Consider the following 26,451-nt stretch of genomic DNA (forward strand, 5'->3'; position numbering starts at 1 on the left):
AGAGTACAAATATAGACCAAAAGTATTCCAGCCTATAAATACACTGTCTCGGAAGAAGAGGTTTAGCCTGGGAGGAAGGAAGAGAAAGGAGACAGGGAAGAACTGGAATACAACAAGCAGAAAGCTGGAAGGAGACTGGAGAGCAGCAACAAGGAAGCTGCAGCTATGGCTTGGTGGCCACATGAACCAAGTCAAATACCTTTGCTTTTCCTTAGTGCAAAGGAAGAAAGGAGAAGACACTGAAGATGAACTAAGGTGAAATGGATATTGGTAGCAACAAGGTCCTGATATTGCAGACCTCATCTTACAGAAATAACTGGCATTTACTAAAGTGATAAGAAAATTACTCCATTTGCATTATAAATTTGATGGACTCCATGTAATGTGCTCTTCCAAACTTCCAATTTCTTTTTCTATCTACACACACAGTACAAACTACACAAGGACAACAAGCAGGCAAACGAGGCATGAGGGAAGAGCCATCTGCCAGGAAACTGTCACTTACAATCATTTTAATTTGATTTCTTACCCAAAATGTGCTATTTCTTTGGCATCATGAACTATGTGTATTATGGCTGTCTTATTATCTCCTTTTAAAATATCATCAGATGTTCAGAGTGCAAAGACTGTATCTAGTCTTATGGCATGTAGGAGTTTGTCTGCTAAATGGCAAAAGTACTCTAAGATACAGGAGGGAAACTAAAAAATTCTAATGGGTTTCTGATAAAACTGGTTCAGCTACTTTTTCTAAGGCATGAGGTAAAAGCCAGTTGAAAAAATAAAGCCTGACTCATCTATAATGTCTTAGAATATGGCAACGCCTTTCTATGGCATAAAATCCTATAATCTCTGTAGCATTAGGATTTCTTAACAAAAAAACATTCAGTGTTTTTTAAACAATTGATGTGTGAGGGAAGAATATTGTTCAAAGAAGGCAAAGGTGCTGTGCCATTTTCTTGAAAAACTAGTAATGAAAAAGACTGCAGGTAGTATAGCAGAAAGCTACCATAAAATGGCAAACTTGTGTAGAAAAGATGATAGCTTTTACATTCTTCACTCAGATTATGGGTGAGATAAATACATTAAAGACCTTGGACCTACTTTCTAAATATAACCTTGACCTCTATAGGGTCAGTGAGATAAGGTAGTAAGATACTAGCAGTTCCACAAAATAGGACCCCTGCTTTGGCAAGTGAGTAGGTATATGACTAATACAAAGGCAGTTCAAGAAAAACATCATGAAGAAGAGCTATAAAAAGACCAAATAAGAACAAAATAGAACATTTTCTAACACCAGCTAAAACAATTTCTGCAGCACTGCTGTACTAAGTGTTATCTTTAAATGAGGTACTAACTCTAGCTCTAGCTTGAACAGTTATTAACCTCAACCTCCACCTTTTTTCCCCACTCAGCTACACGGTGGGAATAATCTTCCATAATTCAGGAATACCATTAACATCAATATCTAAAGAACACAAAATAAGTAAGAACACCATTTACTCAAAAAGCATCGCAAACTATAAATGCCTTAAACCTACAAGGTACAATCTCACAGCCAGTGAAATCAGCTATCACAGGAAAAAAAAAATGTACAAACCAACAGCAAACCCTGTTTTTCTAGGAGGGAACTATGGGGCTTTTCTTCCCTTCCTGTAGCCCCAAGCAACATTTGTAAATTCAATTTACAAGAATCACACAGAAATGACAGCTATTCTGGTATTTTAATTGCTGAGAGAAGGTGTAGAATAAAAATGAGCTGTAGGTATGTGAAAATGAGTCTTCAGAAATATATGCACCAGAAACTTCATGTTTTGTGAAATGCAAAAGGAGTCCTTGGTAACTGACTGACCACCATATTACCCATGAAGTTTTTCATCATACTAGCAAATTATAAACCCAGTATTTCTGGTCTTTCAGAGAACAGCTTCTCAAATCAGCACAGTGCAGACAGCACCTGCCTCAGGGCCTGTGAAATCCACAGCAAAGACAGATCACCTCCCTTTTCGAAAGAATAACCCAAATCAGGGGGCTGCACACCCCTTACTACTGTTTGCTTTGAAACAGAGAGCCATGAAATCCCTGCTGAGCAGTAAAGCACCATTCCAGAAGACTGAGGTACCCTCTTTACAGATTAGCACATGAACTCAAAGATGACTCAAATGATTCTGCTTCTTGCTCACACGTTGTTTCTCAAGGAAAAAACCCTTACAACTTTTCAGCTCAGTATTCTTAACTACAGATCTCGGTGCACATCAGGCTGGATTAATCTCATATTTAGGACATGTATAAGTACAGACAAGTGAGTTTGTTCTCTCAACTACCCTCCCTTATAGTCAATGGAGAGAAATAAGCACTTTCAGGGCACGATTCATCATATCCTAAAATAGATGCTTAAGACGAGAGTGACTCATCTGACCTATTTGCGTTGGCTAAGGGGAGTCTAGACAACTAGCTCAAACATTGTGGAGGATGTCTAAACCTGGGGAGACAAAACCTACCCACTGTGTTATTGTTTTAAACCAGTACAGTGCTTAACCAGGTGACGTTGGTCTCCTAAAATTTAATGGCACAGTAGGTGGGAATCTAGCTTCACTTCTAATCTGAACATCATCCCAGCAAATTAGATGGAAAGCATACAGCCACTGATATTATTTCTATACTCTGAAAATAACCAAAGTGTGAAAAGAAAGAGGAAGACACTAGAAATTTCTTTCTTGTGTTGCATAAAAACAGGACCCTCACAGGCCCTACAGATTTTTTTTTTATTTATACAAAATAGATTATTTCTAATGATGTTCTCTCCTTGGAGCTACCATACAATTATACTGTGATTTTTACTGTGGTAAATGTTGACAAATGATTATTTTTTAATGACAAATCACCTACAGCCTCAGAACAAAATTGTATCATGGTCACTGCACTCACAAGATATTGCACTATGGTTTCTCAAAATGTTACATTAATCATGGAATGTGGCTGCTATCTCAAACCATGTTTAAAGTCTTGATAAGTGAGACATGAACAAGCTTTGCCACTTTGCACACCTGCATTTAAACTGTGCTCCTACCTAGTTGCTCTACCAATTCAGAGAAATTGTGTGGTCCACTAGTGCTTTACAGTGGCAAAAGAGTAATAAACCTCAATTCTACATCTCTTCCCCTCCAAATATGCTTCAACAAGCAAAGAGATCTGTTGAGATAATAATAATGATAATAATAATACTTCCAAAACAATAATACTAGGAAATGGGGCATTTGCCTATTTTACTCACAGGAAAACTGCATTACCTCTAAAAACCCATTCTGCAACACCTTACACCTAGGGGTGGAATGGAGAGGTTTCATTCTCTGACTTTAACTACATGATAATCCCTCCTCAAACTGTCTCTTCTCAACATGCCACATTTACACCACTTTTTTGCATGTCTGTGATAGCAGATTAAAACCTATCAAGTTTAGCAGGTAAGAAATCAGTATTTTTCTTGTTTATAATTATAATCTGCATCAATAATTATAATAATTGCTCCTTAACAACAAACAGAATGAATTCAGTTTCACAGTACACAAGGCTAACACTGTAGACTATTTTGGCTGCCAGCTTCTTACCTCTGTGCCAGCATGGCAAGTAGCTGCCAGGTACAGATACTCATCCAGCTAACCTTTGCAGCCCTTCCCATTTCCCATATACTTTTGATACAAAGAATTTGCATGTGCCTCTGACCACCACCTCCCATCCTAAACTTTGTAGTAGTCTGACTTAATTGAATAGTCTTTTTTTCTTCTACAGTCTCAAATTTGCTTTTTGAAAACACTAACCTGAATTCTCTTGTGACTTCAAAATCATGATCCCAGGAGCCTACAATCATGGTCTCTGACAAATCCAGTAACTCCCACACAGTTTACCCAAAAAGTCTCAGCAGTATTGTCTTTCACAGTTGTTTTAAGTATTTCTCTCTGCTAGTGAAAATTTTTCATTACTGTAGCTGTCTGTAGCAGTATCCAAGCTACTAACACCATGCCTTTCTCCTCTCTGGGGAAAACCTAAAGATTTCCATTACAGATAATTGTCACTAAGCACCACAAATCCCCTCTGAAGCAAAGCATAAAACTTCGTCGTTGTTGTGATTCAATCCTGCAAGCTAAGGGCTGTCACAGCACCTTTAATGTTGCTTCTTCAATGGTGATGCTAAAGAAAGTAACTTGATGACATCCATTAATGCAACAGGTAATTAATCTGGAGACCCTATCCAAGATCCAAGCCAGAGGTGAGTGAAATCTCTCTCTAAGTTGAAAACTACTGCAAAGATTAACTCTGTAAGATATTACTTTCTGGAATACATACCTATCTATACTGCTGTTACAACTGATAAAAAGGCTTTTTGCATTTAATAAACCTGGTCAAAGAACAAATATCTAAAATAATATACTCCATATTTTTGTTAACCCTAAGAAAAGGTCATTCCTAGATGAGACAGATCACAGTATTGACCTTTTTTTGTGCTACTGTCAGGTGACGGGGAGGGAAGAGGAGATCATCAGATCAAAATGAGTCTCTCAACTTACACAGTACAGAAGGAGTGGAGTGGGAAAGCTCAGACTCAAGCGAATGACTCTCTGAGTTTGTACTTTTCATGGACTTGCCCGCTGAATTGATGGAAAGAAACACAACATATGAACAAACAAAGATGACGAGGTAGAGTGTGATCAGAATCCTCAGTAGGCACTGGCAGCAGGAGCGGCCGCTGGGGCACGGCAAGGGTGGCGACCAGTGAGATGAAGAAGCAATGGAAGAGGAGTGGTGGTGGGTGGAACACAACCTCTCCATGTCACCCTCCTTTGTGAGAGCTGTATGAGGGTCAAAGAGATGTGAAGGAAGAAAAAGAGAAGGCCAAAAGAAAAATAACGAGAATTTAATTACAAGCAACGAGCACTTATAAAATCTTTTGAGCACACAAACAATGCTAATGATGTACTTTTGGGAGGGCCTGTGGCTGTCAAAGAACAGTCGTGAAGGCAGTAGCCGTAAATGACTCTGTTCAGATGCCAGCGTAGGTTTATCCCTCTATCCAGTACTGAGATATACAGGGTTTTGAAAGACCTTACAAAAAAATGTTCTTAGAGATTTGAAGGGTTTTCTTCAGGAAACTATGTTCCAAACAGATTAGTTTAAATTGGTTTCTTTCTACGGCTAAATAAAATAAAACCAACAAGTTTAAAATTTAATAAATTAGCAAAATATATGAAAATTCATGCCTCCTGCATGGTTAGTGTTTTGAAGAGATGTAACTTACAGATGTATGAAGTAGCACAGATTAGCCAGAAATTACCTAATCTGTAAGTACCCTACAACTCAGCAAGTATTCCCATTGGGAATCATCATTATTACTAGTGCTTTCCTCAATTCATTTCCAGGGGCAAAAAAATACCAGAAGAAATCTAGATTTCCTGACCATGATAAATTTCACAACTCAGCTTTATTAAAGTGTCTGTGCATTGCCTGCAGAAATAATAACGGCATTCTGCAGCATTGCTGAAAAAAAAAATCTCAACTTCATGTCAAAAAGATGCTGCCAAAGAGCTCGTCTCACTACTACAGGAAGGAGAAACCCCACAAGCAATCCCAGAAGGCACTGCCAGTTTTCCAGTATGCTCTTCCAGTTTTCAGTATTCTCTTTCTGCTCCTCTCCTTAAAATTAAGAGGGATTGGTGTCATGCAGATAAGCCCATGATCAATGGTTAATATCAAAAATGTATGTGAGCAAGGAACCTACACCTTCAAGTAATTCCAGACTCAAATTCTAGAATTTACCTATTCCTTTAATTATTAAAGCTCTCGACTGTTTTCCAAGCACTGTTTCTAGTAAAAGAAAGGTGTTCCAGTTCTGAAAGATGTAAACGCATACATAAGCAAGACAAAATTACAGACACTAAGATTTCAATAAATAAATAAAAAGCAAGCCCGAGTCTACTGTCTTCAGGTTAAAATACCTGCCTTCAAAACTGAAAGTAGGGTGAGATTCCTGACAGCGAAGGAGAACACTACACAGTCCTCAAGAGAGATGAGGTATCAATCTGTTCCCTAACCACGCATTTGTGATAGCTGATCTAAGACTTTTTAAAAAATTGCTACCTTTCTTAATGAATTATAACATTTCTAATTCCTTGTACAGACATGCATATGCACACACACTCACACAGGGCACATGAAAATAGAGCTGTGCTGGAGACATTATATCACACACAAACTCAAACAATCCACACAACTAAAAGAGTCAAATCAATGAAAACCAAGAAAACCGCTGATGCAGAGGAGCTGGATGTTCTAAATACCTGGGAGTTAGTAGGCTGTATAAAGGAAGGAACCTTGTACCTGTTTGTGCAATCTGTGCAGTGTTCAGAGTAATAGGAAGAATAGAGTGAATAAGAGGAATAAAGTGCATAGATCATGCACCTTTGCAAAGAAGAGTCATTCTCTGCAAGGCACAGGGTATACTTGCTGCAATACTGTAAAATATATGCTAATACTGCTTTTTGGTTACAGAGTGGCATCCCCACTTCCCTTCTCCTTTGCAGGAAGGAGACAGCCTCTCCCCATGTTGTACTCCATGCTGTGAAGAAAACCCAAAGATTTTTCAGGTCCTTTATCACCTAAGATGGGAAATAATCCTTCTGGAGCTCAAATTTGGTGACAAACATCATCTTGAACATATACATAAGGACCCAGATAGTAATCTGGGAGAATTTGCTCTGCTGCCTCTGAAATCCACTCATCCCTATCAGCATGTTACCTCCAGCTGAGGCCAGTAGCTCTTCTTGACAAGAGAACAGCTTTTTTACTGTTGTCCCAGAAAATCTGATCCAGAAGTCAAGTTTGGTGTAGGGGGAAAATCTCTTTCCTAAGTGCTGTGCTGAAGTATGAAGCTTGAGTTTCCAAGAGCTGTCAGGGACTGCCTATTCCCTGAATCACTCTAGAAATTAGCCTCTCAGGGGTACTGTTCACTTTAATTTAAAAAAACAAAACAAACAAACACAACTATGTGAAAAGCAGCCTCTGGTCGAAAGTGGCTGGAAGAGTGAGAGCAATACTAAAAAGTTAAAAACAAGCAATCTTGCAAACAGCAACAGGGAGATTATATTTGTTTTTTAAATAAACAGAAAATGGAATGTCTATACTCTGGAATAAAATGTGTACCTAGTGCCTGGTGAACAGGGTGGTGGTAGCACCATGAGGCTGTGGACCCGATGCTAAAACAGCTGCATCAGTGTACCCTAACATCACATTGTAGCATTACGCAGACGCCCTATAATTAAAATATCCATTTAATGAGGTTAGTTGTCAAACTACAAATAATGGTTTGAAGGAAGAAATATAAACTGTTATGAATAATGATGAATTACACTGTATTTTCCTCTGCAGCAGCTGTGGGTACCCATAATTGTTCTCCAAGCCATTACTTCACATTAACTCAAACCACTATCACCAGGTGGCTATTTGAAGTGAGCGGGTACTGGCTTTTATGCACCCAAGACTTTGTTCAAGTGGAGGTGAAGTAATTCACTGAAAGTTTGAGAACAAAGCACTAACATCAGTGACTTAATTAGAGCTAATTGCAGCTCACAGAGTACTACAAGTCACCACTAGAGCTGCATTGCTACTAGAAAATAGAGGACAGAAAATCCTCTCTGTGCTGAGGGAGCACCAGCTATGCACAAGTAGAACTCACTGCAGTGCAGCAGAGTGCAGCTATTGGCCCGAACACCAGCTGGGCTCCTTGGCCTTTCCAAAAGTAGTGTGAGGAGCAGCAGCAGCAGGAACACGGAGCTGGGCTCTGCCTCGGGCTTGCTCTGCTCCCCCAGGCAAGGCTGAGCCGAGCTGCCAGGACGTGAGTGCCTGGTGGATCTCACACCCAGCGTAGTATCAAATCTGCATTTTCAACACCGTGCTCCCTGGGCAGCTGCTACCAGCAGCCTGAGCTTTCATGTTGACACCATCAGTTCCTTACCCTGACAATATTGGCATGTTTATCAAACATGCACAGCACCTGTTCTACCAGCCAGAAGCTCAGCATTAGATATTTTTTATACAACTCTAACCACTTTCTGTTTGAATCTCTTCTAAATTCTAAAAAGCTCCCATGCTCTTCAGAGACTAATGAAGCTCTTCAGCAGGTTCAAGTTTGTATTTTAGAGCACAGCTTTAATAATACATGCACAAACCTCTTATTATAACGGCTCACAAAGAATTCTTTTTTCTGCTCTCCACATTTTGCCTTTACTATCATCTCTGGCCTGTTTCACCTGTATGGATAACATGGCTCTTTGAGGCTGAGAACCAGTCTTTTCTGTGAACAGGAGACACAAAAATCTAATACTCTTTTTTAAAAAAAACCCCTTTGTTTTAAAACACAATGTTATTAAAGTAAGTATGAGGAACATCACAGTATGATATTTAGAGGGGAAAATGGAAACAAAACCAATACCTGTGATGTTACATAACTAATTTTATTTTTAAAAATACTGGTTTTAATTTTTGAAATAATAAAAGAAGATTAAAACAAGTGTATGGACAGAACAAAAGAGAAACATGAAAAAACACTGGCATCTGAACAGAATAAAAACTTAAATGGTAACATAAAAACAAACAAACCAACCAACCCAAAACAAAAATGCATACTAAAAGTACATAAACAAAGTAAGAGTTACAAAGCACTGATTTGGACATTTTTAATCTACTACTATTATTACTGGAATTAGAACCTTTGTTAATAAGGAGTAATTTTATATTCTTCATTCCAAAACATGCCAAATGGTGTTTTGGGAAACGGAAGGTCAAAGGTAAGTCTAAAATGCGTCAGAAGTAACAAAGAAGTGAATAAAAGTAATTTCTTTTAAACAAAGAAAACCAGTATTCTCTCTTAAGAGATTCATTAGGAGTTTCTGTGTTTAATGCCCTAATGAAATATATTCACGTAATTTGTGTTATTGCTCTCCAAATGTTTCAAAGCTTAAAATCATACCTTTCACATCCTCATCTTCAATGGTTGTATTAGAACTCTCTGTTGATTCCTGTTGAGAGGCAAATAAGTAGAATGAATCAAACAAGCCAAGTCTTATTTGCAAGCTTCTGAGAATTACAGTTAGTCACAGATACCATGCAAAGCCTGGAAGCAGGGTGGGATGTAACTCACAAACAAATGGTCACACACTTATTAAGGACATTTCCACCTGAACCTGATGTCAAACATCACCATTCTTTACAGCAGGGAACAGAAATACATTTCCCGCTGTCTACTGCTTTTACTTCACAGGAATGTAGAAGAAACTTTTTTCTTTAACATCCAACTGTACAAAGTCCATCTGAAATGTTAAATGAATTACCTCAGCCAAGTAGGAGAGCTTGCCATTTTAAGCTTAGTGATTAAACCAACTGTGCAAAATAAGTCATTCCATTCCAACTTTCAGATGTGCTGACTTCTACATGCTACAATTTACAACTGTTTTGCTGCTCATATGACTTACGCAATGTATATTAAAAAAGTCTCCTAGTGATTTTAAGAAAATTGGATCAGATTCTGTCATTTTTATACTGCACTGGTGCTAAAAAACATTTTTGAAAGAGATGGAGAATAGATACAATAACGACTTTGGCAAACTAAGGTCTTTGTAGTAGTAGTCTTCAAACAAAAAGTCACGTAGAGGAATGACTCATCTATCAGACAGTTTATACTTAAGCCACCACACTGTTAAAAAGGCAAGGACATTGTATCTCACTTTCACAAATTATCAGAAACATGAAATACTATGGTCAAATCCAACAGGACACTGTCAAATCTAGTAAGTATAGTTTCAGAATGCTGGAAAGTTTTTAAACTTGATTTTTTTAATCTCTAAACTTTCTTGAAAAGTAGAATCTATATACATATATTTTTAATTCACAGCTCTAGCAAAAAGGATTAACTGGTCTGTTTTTATCTGAGAGATAGGACTGGTATTGATTGTATTTAACTCTTAAAAGGATTTCACAATTAAATAATGGAAAGTAAATTTGACAGTGTCCTTTATTTACTGCGTCCTCACATGGCTGAGCCAAAGGAATGTTCAAAATGGTTAATGCATTACTCAGACCTTAAAACAAATGAAACGTATGTGCATCCATAAATAAAACTACATGAATTAATTCACACACAGACAAGACCGAACAAGTCACCATGCTTTTCCTGAGCTGGCTGGTGTTAGACGTTTCACTCTATACAGATGTATCATGCTCTATCATTTACAATATTAGATAAAGTACTTATAAGTAAACACGCCGCCCCCGCCCTCCAAATACAAGTTGTAAACACCATGCACAAGCTCACAGGGCAGATGTAGCCTGTAATACTGAAGCATCCACTCCAGTTGCCATACTACAACGATCAGTCTTTCAGACCAATTTAGGAGTAACTCTCCACATTAAGTGGTTTGCTTTTTTGCTGTGACCTTCTGGGACATGGAATAGCTTAATTGCTATGATTATATAATAAAAGTCAAGTAGATGTAGTCATGCCAATATTTTATCTAGGTTTTTTGGTCTTTAGTGGACTAAATATTTAACTAGTGTTCAAACACAGGCTCTTTGTTGCCTATGAGTTTAAACTTGGGGAGCTGAAAAAGTAGTGAAATGAAAATAAAAGCTCTATGTTTGACAGATGCAAGGTACGTAAAGAAATGGGATATACAAGCACAATACACACCACCAGAACTTTCATGCTTGAGAAATGTTTGCATGCATTCTTTTTTCACTCAGATTCAATCCTTCTCATATGAAATAACCACAAGTAGTTAAGACTGGATAAATGAAATGTCAATTCTTTAAGTCAACACTGAAAACAGTCAAATTTTTGTTGACGAGTCAATTTTTTCCAGGAAACCTAGGAACATGTGTTATATGTAAATGATGGTATTTCCTGGCCCTTTTCAAGTCCATGCATGAAAAAAACAAAACAAAACACGTTTTAGGAATCAGCTGCCAAGCACAAACATCACAATACATAAGAAAAAAAAAATCCATGAAGAAAATGTATTGAAATCAAAAGATCTTTGTCACTTGAAATGTTAAGATTTTTTTGAAACAGCTCAGTGATATTATGGAAGAAACTCAAAGTCCTGTGCAAAAGACATGTCACAACACGGTGTATAAGCATGCTGAGAAAGAGCAGATGGGATCAACTGAAATGACATCTTTATCTAAGGTGACAGCTACACATCAAACTCATCAGTGTAATCTCACCACACTGAGAACAGCAGAGTTCTTTGGTTTTACTTAGACTGCAGCATTTTTGGCTGAAACGAGAGAGACACCATGCTCCCCGAGCCTGGCTGCACAGGCTGCAGAACTCTGCCAACTGCTACAGACCCCTCCAAGAGCTTCAGAAGCTCAGCAATCACCAGGACGCACGTAGCTGATGAACACAGATGAAAACGGGCTCAAGAGACACCAGGAGTAACAAATGCAGGAATGAGATTGTCCTTGATAAATTCCTGGAATGGCCCTATTTTGCTGTGGAGCAGTGGATGAAATGTGTGGTGTGGAAAAGCAAGATGGAGTTGCTTCTTTCTGAATACCTTATTTCCATCAGGATTGTGGATTACTGTAGTTTGGGGCTCCTGAGTAAGAACAAAATAAAGAGAAAAAGAGTTCCCATTGGTAAATACATTCTCATTAGTGTGAGGGAGTGCAAGAAGAGCCAGCTCACAAATGCTGAACACTGACAAGAGCTAAAACAATCGTTAACTGTTGCCAGAGGGTGAAACCGGATGTCTCCGAACTCCTCAACGGCAAGCCAGTAAAAAAGACCATCTCACCTAATGTAGCAGCATGCAGAGACCTTATTCATGACCAATGGCTACAGGGCTTTGAAGCTCTGGAGACCCACAGAGGCTCTCTTTTGCACAAGGCCATACTAAATGCTTTGTGTTTTCTCACGTCTGAACCAGGTCAGACATGACAAGGCAGCCAGAAATCAGGCTCTTTTTGCTTTGGGCATGTTTGCTTGTATTAGTATTCAGCAATCAAATAAAAATACAACTGAACTGATAAGTATTAAGGATAAAATAAGCACCTCTAAACACTACCATGCTTCGGAAGATGCAGATTACTGCCAACAGCTGCCCTGGCAGAGTGGCATAAAAGGAAGAGAGAGATATCTTTGCATCATTTTAAAGTGTAATTTCCCCAAATCCTTTGCCCTTAAAAAAAGTCTGAAATTACAGTTAGCCAGCATACTTTTCAGCATGGACTTTCAGGTCGGACTTTCAACTCATGGCTGTGTCTGGGAACAGACTGCCATATATTCATGCGTGAACTAACTTGTTCTTAGAAATTACTGAAGCAATGTGTGCTTCAGTGCCACTTGCATGAAAAAAATTCAAGAGGCAAAGTCTCTCTCGATGTGTGAATTATCCACATTTTGAAAGCTATACATGTAGGCATATGGGAGATAATACCTCACAAAATTAGGTACCTACACACTGGCAATTATATTTGTGAGCCCTGTGACACATATATGCCTAAGAAATAGGAGCTACTAACAAAAGCAAGACTGTGACTTGGGAACAGCACTTCAATTGATGATATGTTCCTAACAGTCTATTAATGAGTAGTGTCTCCTGCAGATTTAAACTAAGAGAAACAAGCAAAAATGTTTAGCAGTAGAGGCCTCTTGATCTCAGTGAAGACTTGCAAAGTCCTGCTGTGTTTTAGGAAATAGGGAATGAAAATCTGAATAAGGTCTATTTTATGGTAGCCTAGCAATAATCCCGTTAGCTCTCCTTGATATCAATACTTATAACTAATACAAAGCAGAGAAAAAAATAGAGGTTTTTTTTTTTTTTTGTTAGGCGAAAGGTTTGTGTTAAAAAGATGGAAACAGTATCAGGCAAAGAGCGAAGAGCACCATAAAGCGCATTCTACTCACTTTCTGGCACAGCATGCAAAAAATTCCACTCCAGTTACAAATGCTACGACTCTACTGCATCCAGCTTCCACAGATTAATACACACGCTCTAGAGGACTTCCTCACACACACACACACACAAGCATAATTAAAACAAAGAGGTTTTTCCAAAACCTGTTTTTAGAAAGCAAACAGAATAAATGCATGAAAAATTAAAAAAAAAAAAAAGGAAGAACGAACAGAAAACAGTCAAAAACTTCAAGACAGGATGAGAAGGAAGATTCCAGGTATACCAGCGCCGGGGTAGGAATATTTTCCTTGGGGCTGGTTACCACGTTGGTTTTGTTGTTTATCTGTAGGTATGCAGAAAATAGAAACAGACAGGCCTTAGAACTCACAGTAGGCAGTGTATCTATATCTCTCTGTATAGAACATCTATATACAGATATAGATATCTCTATATAGATATAGATATGGAAATAAAGAATCACAGAAAGATGAACTTATGAACTTGAGAGAACACTAACAATAGATCAACAGCTAGCTGCAACTCCTCCAAACTTGCTGGCTACGGGGTTTCAAATGGCCTATATGAAGGTCTAGACAAGGTTTAGATGACTTCAGCTGTGACACTTAAAAGAACAGAGAGCTTTAAGTAGCAGCTAATCACGTGTAAGAAGAATAAAGAATTAATAGGCATTTGAAGAAAGTCCTAAACAGCCATCGTGGTGTCTTGACATGCAGCAGTATTAAATGATTGCACCCGGTTGTTCTTTACTTCTCATTACCTATCGCTATCATAAATAATATTTCAAAGCTCTCCAGATATCTATAGACTTGTTCTACTGGCTTCTGGGAACAGACCTGAATAAATAAAACTGATTGCAGATCTGAATAAATACAACTGATAGAGAAAGAGACTGGTGCCCCTTAAGCTTTTTGGTGTTATTTTGGACAAAAATAATTGGCAGGTATAATTTTTGGAGTCTCAAGAATCCTGTAATAACCGTGTATAAGCCTTTCAATTTTGGTACTATAACCTGAAAGTGTTATCTGTAGTCTTACTTCACATATCAGTACATATCTACTTAACTTCACATTATCATGTTAACTTTTAAGCTTAGCACAGTACTATACCTTTTCAAGATTTTTTTGCCTTTACTTATACAAGACTTTAATTCAAATGAAACTGTTTAGCAATAAGTTTAAAGGTATCTGATTCTTTAAATCCATTTTTAAGATTCAGATTTCATAAATACCATGGGATGAAAAGAACAGAAATACTAAAAATAATGTACCAAGCCACTTTTTACATGCACTAAGAAGCAAGATTAAGGTACAGAAAAACTAGTTTAAAATATGTAATTTTTTTCTTTAACAATAATTAGGAAAAAAAAACATTACATACACTTTGGTCATTTTTAATATTAACAACAGCAGTCCAAAGCAGCATGCAGAACTGGGTATATAGGTAAACGGTGTCTGGGAAGACTCTGATACAAAAAAAAAAAGTTCTACTGAACTTTCTAGTCACAGTATTAATAATAGATGTGGAAAACAGGAAAAAACTCCAAAATGGCTTCATTAATGCATTTTTGTAAAAATGTAATCAGCTTCTCCATTTAAAGAAACAAACTAGCAATATTTGCAACAAAATTTGGTATTTTTTCCTTCTAAAAGAGAAGCCTTTCTAAACCAATTACAAGATAGTGATATGGTAAGTAACATATAAGAAGATGTAAAGAGGAAGTCCTAGAACAGTGGACCAAACTGAGCTGCTATGAAACACCTGACTTCTGATTTCAACTCCCTGATGACTCTGTGGCCTCAGAAGCATTCAGCTTGTGGGCACACAGGCTAACACTTTTGTCTGTGCCCAGGGACTTACTAAATTCAAGCTTTCAGAGGTTAGTACCACTGGGGAGATCCACTGAACTTCACCTCCTCAGCGTTTTTTGATGACTGTTTTACCTTGGTACAGGTATGGCAGCTCACCTGTTGTCTGCAGGAATAAAGCCTGCAGCTGCACTGAATCCGACTTAGGATTTTTACTTGCAGGATTTGCATTAAATAATTAGAGACTGCAACTTTCTTTATCTTAACCTGCATTTGACTGGCTTTAAAGAATATAAAGCAGTCTTGCTAGTTAATGTCAATGAACATTATTTCAACACTAAATGTTATTTAGTAGTATTTGTGATAGCAACAATTCTCCCATATAGAATAAAAATAATTTTGTTTGATTGAAAACCAAAGTTCACAGAGCTCTATAGCAGAGGGATGTGAAACAGTTTGTTGTTTTTCTTTTCTTTTTTTTTTTTTTTAATCAAAGGCCTTTCTACAAAAATTGTCATTAAGAGAAAATATGAGTCATTACTGAGTTCCAGGTGTTTAGTTTACACTCTAACTTGGCCTAGTTACTTTCAAATTTCATTTATCTATTCATAATTACAGCCATAAGTTACAGAGGTGTCTGAACTCAAGACAGGGAGAGAAAAAATACCTTTCTGCATAAAGTCATTTATGGGGAGACATAACAATTAGCAAGTATTTTATATATCACCTAACTTGCTTTGATATGTGAGATGGGCAAAACCTGAACTCCTTACTCAGGAAAAAACTTTAAAAAAAACCCAGACCCAACAACTTCAGTAAATGAAAGTTCTACAGAATTGTGGAATAGTGAGAACACATACTGCTTGATGGCATACTAGAGCTTCCAAAACAGGAGAAAAATCAAAAAGTCAAGTTGTATAACTACAAGTTCGTATTTTTATGACAGTATAGTCATCAAAAGACTATGAACAAAAGGGCCCTAACAAAAAGAAAATAGAAATAAAGCAAAAACACGAGGAAAGAAATGAAGATTTCACCAGATTTCATACAGTCCTATTCAGTAGTAGCTTAATACAAAAAATAAAGTGATATGCCAAATGAATGCTTGTTGTTGAATACATAATGAAAACAGGTTAATCAAATTTCAACTCCAATTTTGCCTGAGTAAGGAGAGCAGGCTTGGGTCCATACTCCCTTGGTGAACGTCCTATAAAAATAAACAATATCCATTACAGCTACTGCTGAAAACTGCAGGAAATATATTCAAAACTTCTCGGTAAGTTATCAAGAATACAGCATTCATTAGTAAAAGCAGAAAGACATAATATGATTAAAAATACAGTGATTTCTTCTCTCTCTCATAGAACATCTAGATGTGCTTTATTAATAATTGAACACACATGACGTATTTGGCAGGTATTTTTAACAGCAAAGGGAAATGACTCCAGAAGAAGTACAATATTTTCATAGGGAACCTTTATCCTTAAGTTGTAATTGTGTTTAAGTGGTGACCTTCCCCTTGTTGCAGAGGAGGAAAACTTTTTATTAACTACTGCATCGCTTGTCAAAAGCCACTCTTAGGTCTGACAGTAGTGCGGAACAGAGACACGCAAACGCTCCCAACAGCTGGCCATGACTGTAGAGCCATTATTGATATTTTTTTCAATATATTATAAATATATTTTAAGAAACAAAATCTGTATCTTGGGACTTAACCTTTCACATGCTACTTCTGTAACAAAAAGTTAAAGCACACTTTGTTCTGGATACTAGAAATAGCCTCACTGTAGCTTCCTGGTGACCCTCATGCCGACACTGCTACCACTGATCCTCTGTCACTGGAATTCTCTGTTCCCCCCAGAGAACGGACTATTTACCTATATAACTACACATCTGCTCAGACCTGACCAGCAATTCTTGCTTCTCAGGGAGAGCTGTACTTCCCAGTAAAAGGTGGGCACGAGGGCTATTTGCCTTCTCTCTACTGGCAGCAGCAACAGAAGCTGGCTGGGACATCACAGCTGACCATCAGGAACATCACAGAAGTCAGACTGGAACCCACACCAAACAGGAACAGAGTAAGGTGCTGCGTGGGATCACAGAGGCCAAATGAGGCAAGGCTGTAGAGTAGGCTGAGGAGGAAGAGAAGTTATTGGGGCTGAACATCAGTTGGGACACCTTGTGACAAAGCCCCAAGCTGTGCAGGGAGTTAGCTGGGAAACTGTTGTATGGAAAGGCTGCAAAATTGTGTCTTTTTTTTATTCCTGAGCATTTAGCATGGCAGCTTGGTCAATGGTGGCTCAACTAAAGCAATACTATTTCACTGTGCAATATGGTTTGTGTCACGTTTTACGATACTAATATTATTAGCTTTTAAGATAAGGCGGTTTATAAAAAATAACGTAAGCCTGTTATAAGACTACTATTTTGTTACTATTTTTATTTACTAAGGATAGCTGCATTGGCCAATGTTACATCTACTTTTTCGTTTTTGTATGTCCCCAGGTTAAAAAAAAAAAAACCCACAAACAAAAAACTTGCTTGAAAGAATTGCAGGACAATTCACTGTGGATGGTATACAGCAACTGCAGGCTTAAAACTCACAAAGCTGTACTTCAAAGTCTTGCAGCTTCTCACAGTATGGTAACAGAACTCAATGCAATTTTTTGATTTCTAAGTGTGAACGTTTCACAGGAGGAAAAAAAAAATCTGTCGATAAAGATCCTCACCATCATCTGAACACTCGAACTGGACTTCCTTTTCTGAATTGACCAGTCAGAGAGAAAGGAAAAGAAGAAAATGTGACTGGTTGGATTTGAAGTATCAATGCATGGAGTACAGTATATTTCTGGTTTGGCTTTTTTTTTTTTTTTTTAAAGACAGCTTAAGCTGGAAGGGGTGGAAAAATACTATGGAGTATATAGTAGCCCAGTAACAGAAATGACAAAAATAGACTTCCCCAGATGTAAATTTACTCCCTTTGCTCCACATGACCACGCAGACAAATGGCAGACACATAAAATGTGCTGAAAATCAAAGTATCAAATCCCAACAAGTATAATTTAGGCAAAATTTTGGCAACAACTGTCTCCAATATTATAATCAAAACTGAGAGATAACAAATACCATCGTAGACCTGTAGGAGGAATGATATTTAAAAAGGAAAAGCCGGTCAGATAGAGTACATAAAATTTATATATTCCACAACAAAACATGTTAAGGGTTTTCCACAGGAATAACAGGATAGTACTGAATGTGTGCTTCTCCATGTAACTAGGACAGCTACTGCTTGGCAGTGAGAAGCATTCCAACTGCAGTGTACTCCACTCTAAGTCAGTCTTGTGATTTTTTTGATAGGAAAAGTGTGCATATGTGGGAGAACAGGAACAAATACACTAAGAATCTGGTATTTAAGTATACAATGGTTTGTTAGGGTAAAAAGTTAAGATTCAATAAAAAAATTAAAATTCAGGTCAAAGACACACTTTTGAGTAAACACACAGACCATAGAAGAATAACTTTTGAATCATATAATGAAAGCTTGGAGGCACTTATTTTAGTCTTCAGGAGTCCTCTGAGAAAAGAAATAAAATATTTTTAATTGATAAGTAATTTTTTTTTTTAACTGGCTGTTTTTCAAAGTATTTATCCAGAATGTTCATTTGTGAAGCATCTCTCCTCCTGCAGGATCTGGTGACATGAGAATAGGAGCTCTAAATCAGGTACGAAAGCTGCCAAAATGTTCCCTTCTGGGTAAGGGCTATTAGTCAGGAGGAGCTGATTTGTTGAGATAGTAAACTCCTCAAGTTCTGCCAAATATAGTGAGTACATCTGGCAGAATTCACCTCATGTGGAGCCAAGCCTACCAGGAAACTTTTGGTCTTCAATGAAATTGAATGCAAAGTCAAGGGGAAACATGGAGGCCATAGAGCTGCAGATAAATACTGACACCTAAGAAGCTAACATGCCCACCACCAAACCATTATATATATTTCAAAGTGAATTAATTACACCGAGTCATTAATTACACAATCACCCTTCATTAAAATAGCAAAAAAAGCATTTTCTCCAGTAGTTTTCTACCTTCTACTTATTAAAATGCTTGTTTTTCAGATATTTCTTTTGTAACATTTTTTAAGCTTTACCTACTAACTTTAAGCATTTGCAATATATGATAAGAAACACTTATGAACAAATTCACTAAAGGGAAGAAATAACCATGATCAGTGCTAAAGCCTGGCGGAACTTACAGACAGGTGGTGACTACTACAATAGATTTTGAAGCACGTGTTTAACCTACCTTAACTCCATCCGGCTTTTTCAGTAAACTCTTGGCTGCTGTAAAATGAGACAAATAATTTCAGTGTCAGCTGGTTACCACTGAGGTCAGCCAGCTGTGCAGCAAAGCCCCACTGCCTCCCAGCTGCAGATACACTCTCAGCTTTTATTTCCTCCTTTGGTTTCCGAGTACAGGAAATGAAATATTTAAGGAACTACAAATACTGCAGATTATCACACATCTCTTTCTATTGATTAAAGCTGTACTTATACAAGGAGAGACCTCCTTGGGTGGCACAGAGGAAATGGAAACAGGGTGAGTATAAAAGGAGCAACTTTGGATACATTCATTTTTTCATTTTTTATAATTGTTGATGGGGAAGGTTTGATACAACTACGAAAAGTACTGGGGACTCTGACCAAGTGTTTGTGGAGCCCACTAGTACCTTAATGATGTTATTGCTATGGCAGTGACATAAAAATAACTAATAACAGGTCAACAAGGCCCCTACAGAGCACATCGAGGCACCTTACTATCTATTCTACATCATGAGAAGTAAACTGGGTTTTAAAAAAGCATCTCTGAGCACTGGTTCTTTGGGAATTTCCCTCCATGACAGCATTAGTCACGTCCTGTGAAAGGTCAGGGAAGTTTCAAACAAGCAAGGCAGAACAATCTGCTAGTGAAGTGCTGCTTTGGAAGAGTCCTGCCTAGGAGTTCACAATAAACGCTAGCCTGTGCTGCGACTTCAAATGAAGAAAACCTGTTGTTTTCTAAAACCCTTTGCACACCCTTCAAATTTTTTCAAAGCAGTTGGGGGCCACTGGGCAAAATTTCACTTGCCATAATGTTATCCACATGTTAGGCTTTCAATTGCACCACTTGAAACTGGCACCAAGAAAGAGGCCATATCATTCCAAACTACTAAATTCAGAAGGCTAGTGTGCAAAAAAGGACACTGCGTCTCTGAACCTGAGAACATCTACAGCAGAAATACATGCTGGGTGACCTACCAAATTCAAATAAACTATTCACTGAAGCATAAATGCTTCATGACTCACTGCCAAAGGCTCGGAGAAGAATAAATTACAAAGCAAAACTGGCATTTTTTTTTTTGTTTTTCTGTTGTTTATAACCCTATATTCCTCTCAGGAAGTGCATCACTGCTCAGGGTGCAAGAAAGTGCTGCTCTGTTTATGCTGTTCTGGTCAGAAGCAGGAAGCCTTGCTGAAAGGGAAATGCTGGAACTAATGATCTGGCATAATCCAAGGGAGACAGCCCTGATACGCAGCCCCATCGTTAGGCATCCTTCTTTTTAAAATAAAAAGAACCCTGAACAATTTGACCTTGCAAGCTTAAGGCTGCTGAAACTAGCTGAGGATACTGGAGTTACTGAGTATGTGGTATAAATCTGAATTTAAATTTTGTATTTGTGGCTTATTCTCTGGCTACAGCTGCACCAAATGCTCATGTAGCTTTGGTTCAGAGTACAGAGAATGTAAGATCACCTTGGGATGTGTACAGAAATACCTAATGTCCGTTACTGTGTCATTTATGCTAAAAAACTCTGAAGTGAAGCCACGTTAACGTTCATAATTTCATTCATATACCAGCCCTCCAAATGCAGTTTATTAATTATGGACATCAGCCAGCACTACCATTAAAATGCTCACAAGGCCCATGATTTACAACTGAAATGAACAAACCCAAATTTGCCTGTATTATGTAACAGAACCACTGCACGTTTTTAATTACAGAAACACGTACATTACTAGGGAAAAAAAATTGTTTGACCTTTATTTGGAGATAGGATACACCCTGTTGCAATGTGTGCTTACAGGACCTGATGCAACATGGATTTTGCACTACCGCAGATATTGTGGGCACTCCATGAACTTCAGAAATTCATTTAGGGAAAGTAAAGGGAAGGAGCGTTTTCCAAATCCTAAGGCAAAAAACCCCAGAAGTTCATTGCTTTCCAAGCCTGTTTTATACCATTAGCCCTTAAAGAGATATGGAAAAACAAATTCTTATAGGCTACTGTTCATAACAAACTAGGTCCTTTTGCTATATTTGTACATGAAACTTCTGAGTTCTTTTAATGCTTAATAAACATTACATGTTATACGCAAACAATTAAATGAAAGCCAGTAAAATGAGGACACCACAAGAAATAACGACAAGAGTTGTGTTTATGGCACTGCCAGCGTGTCCTTCAAAATGTTCCTAGTATGGATTATTATGCAGTATTTCATGTTATAGGGCATATTCCACACTCGACTGCCTCTGTTGGTTTTCATTTGGAATGCGTTTTTAATAACGTTTTGATGCATCTTTCTTTAAGCACAGATACTGCATACAAATCAAGGATTTAAAGAATTTGCTGTAGCAAAGCAATTAGCATATTCTAAATTAAGCCCACAATGAAAGATTTTTTGCAACTACAAGCAAGAGCTATAAATAAAACCTCAGGCAGCACTAATAGGCGAGAAAGCAGACTGAAAAGAAGTGGTGTTGTGACAACATGTAGAAAATAAAAGTGATTTAGGACAAACAGCAATTTTGAAGAGAAAAAAGATGTTCCTTTCACGTGCTGAGGGTCTTACCTCACAAGAAATATACATTCCACATAAAAGGAAGAAAGAAAAAGGAAAATAAAACACTTTTATAACCACATTGTTATGGACAAATGACCTTCAAAAGCATGCTTTGCAATGAAATAGAACAAATAAACAACTTGAAACAATAAAACATCATCAACGAAAAATATGCGTCATTATGGTGTAAAACAAGAGATGATAGGTGAAAAAAATCCAAAACTAAGCCAAAACCCCTGTCTGCTTTTCATGCCAAAATACTGTTTTTAAATTACTTCAGCTTATTTTGGTTCATGAATGTTGAAATTGACTCTTACATATATAGACAGTGACTGTTATGGAAAGTGATGAGAAGTGATATATGTTTGATATTTAATAATACTTCATTTTTACAAGATATGCAGCCTACAGCACTCTCACCCCTAAAATGAACAAGCAGATACTGGCAATTCATTAAGCATTAACCCAATGTTAATTTACAGAAATGTGGTCTTCTGTGTTATAGGTGTGTATCAAACATAGGAACTTAACTTAAGAAAGCAGCTGTACTTCAAGTACAGTGCAAATTGAGCAAGTTTTTCTTGCATTCACCATTATGTAATTTATTTTGGATGATTCAATGCTTATTATTCAAAACATGCCCAAAGCACCATCATGTTTTTGTCCATAAATTAATTTATGTTACACTCCAACAGCTACATCACAGAGGAGGAGGACATGTAAAATTACTGATGGTTAAATTGGGCATTCTGTTCCACTGTTCCCTTGAACTCTCAAATGGCTAAAGCAAAAATTCAGTACAGCATCAGAACCTAGGCAATACTCCTACTGAGAACAACTCTAACTCTATGAACAGCAAACTTATTTTAGCTTTTTCTAGTAAAATTTTTTAGTATAAACATCTAAATCTCCAGGGATATCACTACAAAATTATTTCATGAAGAGGAAATATCTTGTTATATCAGACTATGCATTAGAAGAGAAGTAATAGGGCTCATTTTACTGTTTCTTACTCTTTGGCAAAGTAATAAAGAATGAATTTTTTTTTTTTTTTTAAATACAAGATGCAACAGAGTCCTGGAATGACATTTCAGGTACATAAAAAATAAGTTTATAAATTTTTTTTTGGTGGTACTTATGCATGTGGAGCTATATGCATTATTTTCAGTTTTTCTCCACCAAAACAGACAGGAAAACATTGTCTTTTGACAGATAACACTAAAAAAGTAAAGAGAAGGAACTAACATTCTACTGAAAAATTAGACTGTCATCTACAAGAGTTTGTATTTAGCCCAAATAATTTAAATTCTCATTTGTTTCTGCAAAGGAAACAACTTAAGAACTATCATATTTAAATGCTTCTGAATAACAAAGATCTTTTTCTACTAATGAATGCCAATTAGATATTCATCATCACAGACAACAAAACTTAAAGACCTTATTAATCTGGAGCTCAATGAACATACCTGAGAAATTTCTGGTAGCCAGCATAGTTGTCAAAATGGCCCCCTGTGTACACATACATTTTCTCAAATTAGCATCACACTTGTGTAAAATTCTGAATGTGAACACGACACAACAAAAAGGAAAACACGCGTGAATGACATCAATTCCTACATCAACCCTGAAAGAATGCACAGTCTGTGCATTACCTATCATACACAATGCCATGAGTGCATAGACTGCAATTTAATTACACACCGATCAGCAATCTTGATAACCTCAAGTGTTTATCAATTGTATGTAATGCACAAATCATAGTACTCACAGGCATCGTAATTATCAACAAAATACACAGTTGAATATGAAGCAGGCTTTATTAATGTGTTTAGATTCTTTTCTAGGCAGTAAGAGGAGTTTATTTGTAATGTGCTAATTAGAAAAGTTGACATCTGCAAAGTTACTCCATCTGGTCAGGAGAAAATAAAGGATAATATAAAAGAACTATCTTAAGGATTTTCCTTCAAATAAATAATTTTAATGTGTATAAATGAAAATGATTGTTATTATTTTGAATCCAACAAAATTATGCTATGTTCTATTCACTGTCACGAAAAGGTTAAGATGCTCATGCCAAAACCAGATCGTCTATCAAACAGTTCATTTAAGCATAATATTCCAGAAAAAATTTGCTTATGGACTATTTGCTTTACACGTGGAACACAAACCAACATTCTTTTATCTTGCCAAAATTACCTACTCGTCCTTGCAGAAGTTTTCATTCTTACCTTTAGTTTTCTTCTTGCATTGAATTTCTTCAAGCAATCTACAGTCTCTTGTCTGTGCATCATAGAGGCAACAGTAGAACGTTGCTAAGAGGAGAAGAAAAGAATCATTTTAATGCACCCAGCCAGACGTCTAGCGTTTTATTTACTCTACAACATACATATTACAACCCACGTGATCCAAAACTCAGGCCTTTAATTTCTATCCTGTCTGAATAACCCTTTCTGCAGGTTTCTACACATCTGGAAAAGTTCCAAATCAACAGAACCAAGGTCTTATTTTACTCGGCCTTTTCCATGCGTAAACGCCTCTTGAAAGAACCCGGGCCTAAGAAAAGCACAAGTTCTTACAACTGGGGTTATGCAGCATAAACAGAATTGAAATAATACACTGAATTACAATTGTGGAAAGTGCCTTTCAAAACAAGAAGGAACTTTTCTTTAGCATTAGTGATACCAGGTAAAGTACAACAGCAGAAAATATTTCTAAGAAAATTCAGTGGTACCTGCATTTCCCTCAACTTTCACTTGCACCCCAAATTTAAAGGCAAGATAATACAACCCACTGGAATGACTAGAGCTGGGAGACAGCCTCCCTGTGACTTTCCAAGCATCAGCCCAGACTACCTGCAAAGTCCAAGCGCAGCATATACTGAGAACTGGAAAGCAGTCCTGGATCCAGTAAAAGATGGGCAGCCTCTGCTACCTGCAAACTGACTTTCTGTAAAGTCACTCAATTTCCTGCCTTTACCCTTCATGCTTATCCTAACAGTTTTAGGGAAATGAAGATGTAAAGCTTTATCTAACTCAAAGTTTCTTGTACTTTTTTTTTTTCTCTGAGAATTTAAAATAGTGCTAATTTTGACAGCAAAATTCTGCACCACCAAGTCAAGAAAAAGGAGTTTATTTTTGCAAAAATCTTATCCCAGGCTGAGACCTTGATATGCAACACTACTGGCTGTATCTGTATAATTACAATTTTATACTCCTCTGCTTACATAGCTGCATAAGTAAGGACAAAAATTATCCTCTAAACACCTTCATTATATGTTGAAGTAAACCATAAGCTGATTTGTCTTTCGAATGGTCGTGTTAAATCTGTGGAAAGGACTTACACAGATCCATGGATGCTTTAGTGCTTCTGATGCTGTGATACGTTTTGCTGGGTTGATGGTAAGCATTTTATTGATAAGGTCTTTTGCTTCAGGAGTCACTGTATCCCACTCTGGTGAGGGAAACTTAAGACAAAAAAATACATAGGTGGATGTTATCTTGTACAATTTTAACACAATGGTACCTAAGGATTTTTATTGATACTGTTTTTGTAACATTAATTGCTAGCAGAACTAGCAATTTTAAGGGGAAAACCACATTTTGTCACAATTAGAAAAGCCTGAATTAGCCATTTTTATAAATTATGCTTATCTCCCTTACTATTTTGATCTTTTATTTATTTGGTTCAGATATAACGCATTTCTATATTTACAGTAACACAACGTCAACTGAAATTAATAAAATAACAATGGCAGACACAATAACCAATTCCAGCCATCTGAGAGGCATACGGTCATACAGCATTTAATACAGTCCTAGTTTCTCTTTTCATAAAGACAAAATTATTAAGCATTATCATTCAAATGCCTTGTTTGCTTTCTTTCAATGTAAATCATAGTGCTAACTGTATAGTTATGGTATAGAAATCTAAATAATTATGAATTTAACACCTCCCTGCTCAGCAAAATATTTATACATGACACTCAAAGTGTCTGCTCAAATGCAAATGGAACAAAAAAGACCCCACATCTTAAACTGCTTTTGTCAACATACCCTAACCTTGAGGATTTTGCATTTATATATATACTTGCATTACCTAAGGCACAGTACATCACACAAACACACGCACAGTTCAGTCTCTACACTTCCTCATTTCTTGCCCTCTCAGCTGAAACCGTAATTCCTCAGTAACCCTGTTTGTTACTGTACAGTTATTTGTTCACTGGGGAGAACTGATAGTTTATTTTTACCAAAAGGCCTTAGCTTAACAACTCCTTTCCAGTCATCGCCAGGCTGCATTCTCAGTACAAGCTTAAAAATTATAACTCTGTCTTTTCCTCTTCATCATTCATAAATCACTTAAACCTGAGGACCAACAGCCTTCTGCCTGTTTAATATAATATAAATGGGTGATATGGCAAAAGTCACCAAATCATCAGTTCTTACTGATCACCACTTGTAATGCTTTTTGTTGGAATACACCTAGTTAATGAAACTATTCCTGTTGAAAAGCTCTAGAGCAGCATGTATTTTCAAAGGTGGGCAATACAACAGCATCAAGATCTATAATTAGGAAGCTTAAAAGATTTAGAATAACTGTTTGGTTGAAGAGATAAACCACAAGGGAAAACACAGGCCTCTGGGAGTTCAGAGCTCAGAACAGGCTTCTCAGTATAACATAAGCTTGTACGATTCCTATAAGGATCACTGAAAGATTGGAGCCAAGGGCAAAATAGCTTTAAATTAGCATAGGATGTTCCTATGCCAGTAAGGTTCATGTTACTAAAGTGACATTTACTATATTGA

General features: G+C 37.2%; 1 protein-coding gene across 1 annotated transcript in view; it reads right to left on the bottom strand.

The window, feature by feature from the left end:
* The window catches only part of LOC103775460 (calcium/calmodulin-dependent protein kinase type II subunit delta-like), a 45,923-nt gene that overhangs the window by 10,571 nt on the left and 8,901 nt on the right, over nt 1-26,451 (bottom strand). Inside the window, exons 6-12 of the mRNA XM_008942916.1 lie at nt 24,987-25,109; nt 23,875-23,958; nt 23,113-23,155; nt 19,071-19,108; nt 13,228-13,287; nt 11,604-11,645; nt 9,017-9,065 (exon numbers count right to left, since the gene is read on the bottom strand). Coding sequence (XP_008941164.1) covers nt 9,017-9,065; nt 11,604-11,645; nt 13,228-13,287; nt 19,071-19,108; nt 23,113-23,155; nt 23,875-23,958; nt 24,987-25,109 — 439 coding nt within the window. The remainder of the gene's footprint in view (nt 1-9,016; nt 9,066-11,603; nt 11,646-13,227; nt 13,288-19,070; nt 19,109-23,112; nt 23,156-23,874; nt 23,959-24,986; nt 25,110-26,451) is intronic.

Source organism: Merops nubicus, unplaced genomic scaffold (genome assembly GCF_000691845.1).
Source record: "Merops nubicus isolate BGI_N331 unplaced genomic scaffold, ASM69184v1 scaffold3406, whole genome shotgun sequence".
In the NCBI taxonomy this organism is placed as follows: domain Eukaryota; kingdom Metazoa; phylum Chordata; class Aves; order Coraciiformes; family Meropidae; genus Merops; species Merops nubicus.